We start from the raw sequence: 6,000 nt of genomic DNA, 5'->3' as shown, positions 1-6,000 counted from the left end.
GCACGCCTTTAATCCCAGCACTAGGGAGGCAGAGGCAGGTGGATCTCTGTGAGTTCAAGGCCAGCCTGGTCTACATAGTGAATTCCAGAACAGCTGGGGCTACAGGGACACCCTGTCTCAAAAAGCCCCCAAAAAAAAAAAAAAAAAAAAAAGTCTCTTGAGAACTGTTAGCTCTGTGCTTCCCTTAACGTCATTCAGTAAAATTTTTTTTCAGTCTCATGTAGCCCAGGCTGGCCTGAAATTTGTTATGGAGTCGAGGATAGCCTTGAATTCCTGATTCTCCTGTTTCCTCGCACTTCTCAAGAGCTGGTGCAGGCACCGAGCACACCCAGGTTTCAATGAACTGCTGATTATCCCCTAGGTAATTAGGGAATCGTGAAGGCCAAAGGAGACACCGCAAGGTTCAGTATAATCTGATCAGAAGTGGATATGGCTTTTGCTTCGATTGCCTTGACGGCAATAAACAACGCTGATCTTTCGTCCTTTTACCTCTTCATTTTCAGCTTTACACACTGGGCCCCGCCAGTCCACCCACTTTTCAGAAACTCTCAAAAGCTGTTCCCTGGAAAAAGTTCCAAGCTCCTAACCAGTAATTCGGAAGCCCCCGGAAATAGTTTAAAGTTCCTAACCAGCAATTCGGGAGCTACTCAGAGCCCTGCAGGTAAGGGTAACTGCGAAGCTTCCAGAGCCCTGCAACGAACCCGAACAGCTCGCTTGCGCGGGCAGCTAACGCTAAGGGAGCCAAGGGGTTCCAGAGCGCAGGCGCGCGCCTCACGGCCGTGCCCCCTGCTCGAGTGGAACTAGCCAATGGGAACGGCCGGCCTGGTGAGCGCGCCACTCCTCCCGAGCCCGCTGTGTGGGATCGCACTGCCAATCCGCCTGCGTGGCGTCACCCGAGCGCGCCGGAAGTGCGCGTCTTTCGTGCACCGCTGGCTAGGAGAGGAGGAAGTTGGCTTCTGACCGGCCTGGGCCGTGTGAGCGAGGCCGCGGACGGCAGCTGTAGCTGCTTGGACACACTGCGGGCGGCACGATGGGAGACGAGATGGATGCCATGATCCCTGAGCGGGAGATGAAGGTCAGAGACCGGCCGCGGCCTCCCCGCCTGCCGTAGTCCTGGCGCGGCCTCGGAGCCCCGCCTCCTCTGGCTGCTCGAACAGTCTGCCGTGGTCAGAGTGCTCACGGGCGCGTCCAGCTGCTGGTGCGAGTCGCCGGCGAGAGGTGCAGGTGCAGGCCGCCTGCCCTCCGGAGGGCCCGGGCACGCCTCAGTGATCCCGGCTGCTGCTGTGCTGGTCGCAGTGGTGGTGGGCGCTGCTGGGTACCGTGCGGGAGGCACTGAGGTCATCACTGCAGCCCCACAGCTAGCTGGTAGAGAAGCGCAAGCTAGCGTTCCGAAAGTCACGTGAATCGGGACTGACGCCAAAGCCAGACTCTCTTGTCATTCTCTTTTATTACTATTATTTGTTCGATCTTTTTGAAACAGGGTTTCCTTGTAGCCTCAGCTGGCCTGAAACTCGCAGTGTAGACCAGGCTGGCCTCGATCTCACAGAGATCCACCTGCCTCTGCCTCCCAAGTGCTGGAATTAAAGGCGTGCACCACTTCACTTGGCAATTATTGTTATTTTTAAGGCAGGGTCTCTTGTAGCCCAGGCTGTCTTCTAACGGTATGTAGTTGAGACTGGCCTTGAACTCTTGATGTCCCTGCCTCCATCCTCCAAGTGCTGGGATTACTGGTGTGCATTACTACGACAGGCATAGACCTTCATTTCTTAGCTCGATCTGTACTGATGCTGGAAGGTGATGCAGGCTGAGGTGGAACCAGGAAACATCATTTGTCTTCTAAAAATCCTTGTTAATCGTTCGGGGAAGACGATTTGGCACTGGAAGTCAGCCTAAAGTCGGGAAACTAAAGGGAGGGCCAAGTGGTCCTAATGGAACACACACACCCCCCATAACATTATATGGCGTGTTAATAGATGTTAGGTTTTAGGCATTTGTATGAACAGCAAGTCACTAAAGGGCATATAAGAGAGAGTGATCCATACCACATTTATTTTATTATTTTTTTGGCAGGGTCTCCTCAGCCCCAACCCACCTGAAACTCACTATGTAGACCAGGCTGGCCTCCCATCTCACAGAGATCATTGCCTGCCTCTGTCTCTGGAGTGCTGGGATTAAAGGCATGCGCAGACCACATTTAGAACAGTAATTCTTGATCATCACTGCCTGTGGCCAGCCCCTAATGGGCATGTATTGGAGTCTTCAGATATGCTGGAAAAAGATATCTTAGAATTACTGACTGAACATAGTGAACAGAGCTTTTCTGTGCTGCTTCCTCACACTGGTCTGCCATGAAAAGGCTGCCAAAACCCATAGGATAGTTGTTGTTATTGGGATGAGAATCACAAAAAAGACATTCCTTTGTGAAAACCATGTGGTGTGGTCCCACGTGGAGAATTGTGTGACATTTTGCCCACTATAATCAATTGGGGTTGAGAATATTTTGGTTGAGGGGCTGGAGAGATGGCTCAGGGGTTAAGAGCACTGACTGCTCTTACAGAGGATGGGGTTCAATTCCCAGCACCCACATGGCAGTTAACGGTTGTTTGTAACTCCAGTTCCAGGGGCTCTGACACCCTCTTCTGACCTCTTTGGGCATTGCACAACATGACACTCATGCAGGCATAACAACACTCATACACATAAAATAAAAATAAATACTTTTTTAAAAAAGAATTATTTCAGTTGATCTTTGAGAAAATATGCATTAAACCCAGATTCCAAGAAAATATGAGGGGTGTGTTAGGGATCTTCAATGAAACATACCAAAAGATTGTCCAAAAGTAAGTTTTCTCTTGTAGCTGTCACATTCTTTTCACCAAAACCTTGACCTGAAGATAGGTTTTAGAGTTTATATATTAGATACTACACACACACACACACACACACACACACACATATATATGTATGTGTGTGTGTTGTATATGTGTATATATGTGTAGTAGATAGGGAACTTTACCAAGAGAGAGTGCACATTAAAAGTTGTTCTTGAGGAACTGGAGAGATGACTCAGTGGTTAAGAGCACTGGCTGCTCTCGCAAAGGACCTGTGTTCTGTTCCTAGCACCTGCATGGCTGCTAACAACTATAACTTCAGTTACAGGCAATTCCATGCCCTCTTGTGACCTCCGTGGTCATTGCACCCATGTGGTACACCTACATACATGTAGGCAAAACACTCATACACATGCGATTTAAAACATTAAATTGTTTTGGAGAACAGGTGGGAAACTGGGTGAGTCAGGTGGAAAGTTGGGGAAGGTTTCTGGGTGAATGTGTATGAGCTCTAAGGGTCCTGAGCAACATGAAGATGGAAGGAGATGAAAGCTGGGACTTAGGGTGGGACTGGCAGTGACTGGAGTCTGACAATATCCTTATGGAAGGCAAGCAGAGGGCAGTAGGCAAACCGTGCCTGGCCTTGTAGCCTGTGTTTAGGGGCTTTGGGTTTATGTGCTTTTGTAGATCTAGGTTTTTTTTGGGGTTTGTTCTTTTTTTTTTTTTTTTTTTTTTTTTTTTTTTTTTTTTTTTTTTGCTCTTTTTTGAGACACAGTCTCCCTATTGCCCCAGCTTGCCTGGAACTCAGAGAGATCCTCCTACCTCTGCCTCCCAAGTGCTGGGACTAAAGGCGTTCGCCATCACGCCGGGCATGGCTTTAATTTTTTAAATTGCATTCATTTGTTTATTTATGTTGTGTGTGGAGGGGCATGTGCCATGGTGTCTATGTGGAGGTCAGAGGACAGCTTGTGGGAGTAAGTTATTTCCTTCCACCACGTGGATCCTCAGGCTTGGTGGCAGGCACCCTTACCCACTGAGCCATCTTGCCAGTCTGCCTAAGGGTCTAAGACAGAATTTTGCTAAGCATTTGGTACAGGTAAGGCAGCTCTTAGGATTTGGTCATCTTTCTGCTATAGTTGTTTTACTGTGTGTTTGTTGAGTGCTACACTGGAAGTTAGAACTTAGTTGGGACGTGCTTACTCTTAAGCAGTGCAATAGGTTGTGGGGCAGTGTAATGTCTTGAAACAAGACCCTAAGTAATAAAGTATATCTATTTAGTGATTCCAACACTAAATTCAGCTGGAATTCGGGAAAGGAAATGATCAGTGAGGGCTGGATTAGTTGAAGGCTTTGTGGAATTCTTTATTTCATTTACCAGATGTTAATGGAACATTATACCATATACCACCAAAAATACAGGAGTCTAAAAACTGAGAAATTTGTTGGCATCATGGTGATAAATACACTTTTGTTGTACTGAAATTGGGTCTGTGAACTATACAATGAACGTGACTTAATTTCTTCCTTTTTCCAAATGGATCTTGTTTTGATCTTCCAAACAGGACTTTCAGTTTAGAGCGCTGAAGAAAGTGAGAATCTTGGACTCCCCTGAAGAGTTGCCCAAGGAGCGCTCGAGCCTGCTTGCCATATCCAACAAGTATGGTCTGGTTTTTGCTGGTGGTGCCAGTGGGCTATATGTTTTTCCTACTAAAAACCTTCTGATCCAGAACAAACCAGGAGATGACCCCAACAAAATAGGTCAGTAAGCAAGCCCTTTGATTTATGTTGCACAGTGAAGAAGATGCTAATGAATGTATTTCTCTCCAGGACATTGTTCTGATGGGAAAATTAAAATTGCTTTTGGACTTGAGATTTGCCCATAAGTTGTCTAAATTCCAGAAGAGTACCAGGCCATCTCCAGTCTCTGGCCCCTTTGTGATTTTGTTTCTATGAGCTGTTCTAAGAACAGCTTTTCTTTTGCTCAGTTTCTTCGGCTCTGGCTCTCTAGAGGGCTTTGGTTACATGGGCTTTAGTTTAGATGGGAATGTGTGTTTGGAACATTGTAGCTAAAGCATCTTCAGCAAGGACGGTAGCTACATTAGACTGAAGAGTGGGGTATTTAACAAGTCACCACCCATCTGTAGGAATGTGAAGGTTAATCTGTAAACTAGGTATCAGAGGGTGTGTGCTTATGTAGATGCAAAAATTGTTTCCTATTGACCTGGATAAAGGGATTATATCTCTATGCTTAGAACATGCTGTTTTCTACTTTTTTTGTTTTCATAGTTGAGAAAGTCCAAGGCTTGCTTGTTCCTATGAAATTCCCAGTGCATCACCTGTCCCTGAGCTGTGATAACCTCACACTCTCTGTGTGCATGATGTCCAGTGAATATGGCTCCATTATTGCTTTTTTTGATGTTCGCACATTTTCAAATGAGGTAAGCTACTGTGAACTAGATTTCCTCATAGGCATTCTAACTTGGAAGCCTCTCAGGTTAACCCTTGAAGTCTTTTTCTAGATTAAAATGTGGGTTATAAGGGCTGGAGAGATGGCTCAGTGGTTAAGAACACTGGTTGTTACTTGCAGAAGACCCGGGTTCGAATCTCAGAACCCACATTGCAGCTAACAGCTGTCTGTAACTCCAGTCCCAGGGGATCCAACAGCCTCTTCTGACCTCCATGGGCATTGTGCAATATGGTGCACTTACCTACATGCAGGCAATACACGCATACACATAAAAAATAAAAATAGTGAAAAAAAATATGGGTTATAGAAATATTCCTTAACTATAGAATCACGGGTCTTTGAGATGGGATTCCAATAAATTATTTCATAATACCACCTGCCCCAAGCTGTTAACATTTTTCATTTATATACAAGACTACCAAGAACAGAGCCTTAGATGATTTGTTCTTTGACAAGGCCATAGAATTAATGGGGAATGTCATATGTTCCTAGGTATTTGATCTAAGGTCTCCGAAGGCAGGGCTCTTCTGTTCCAAGTAGCTGAGGGATGATAGAGACATGGAGTGTGAGTGCTGACCTAGAGCCCTGGACTCTGTGTGTGTGTACCTTGTCCTGTCTCATGCTTGCCATAGCCTTGTATTGAGTACAGTGTTCTTCATCTACAGATAGGAAGACAGATCTCAGAGAGCTTAGGTAACATAG

The 6,000-nt window shown here is 46.2% G+C and overlaps 1 protein-coding gene across 4 annotated transcripts in view; it reads left to right on the top strand.

The window, feature by feature from the left end:
* The first annotated feature begins 922 nt into the window (after positions 1-922).
* Positions 923-6,000, top strand: part of Nup214 (nucleoporin 214) — a 96,079-nt gene continuing 91,001 nt past the window's right edge. For all 4 annotated transcript variants that reach the window (XM_029560051.1, XM_008825664.3, XM_008825673.3 and 1 more), the window contains exons 1-3: positions 923-1,075; positions 4,394-4,589; positions 5,118-5,269. In XM_029560051.1, coding sequence (XP_029415911.1) covers positions 1,031-1,075; positions 4,394-4,589; positions 5,118-5,269 — 393 coding nt within the window. In that variant the 5' untranslated portion in view covers positions 923-1,030. The remainder of the gene's footprint in view (positions 1,076-4,393; positions 4,590-5,117; positions 5,270-6,000) is intronic.

The sequence above is a fragment of the Nannospalax galili genome, unplaced genomic scaffold (genome assembly GCF_000622305.1).
Source record: "Nannospalax galili isolate Female #2095 unplaced genomic scaffold, S.galili_v1.0 scaffold290, whole genome shotgun sequence".
In the NCBI taxonomy this organism is placed as follows: domain Eukaryota; kingdom Metazoa; phylum Chordata; class Mammalia; order Rodentia; family Spalacidae; genus Nannospalax; species Nannospalax galili.
This window is presented reverse-complemented; position numbering and strand designations above follow the sequence as displayed.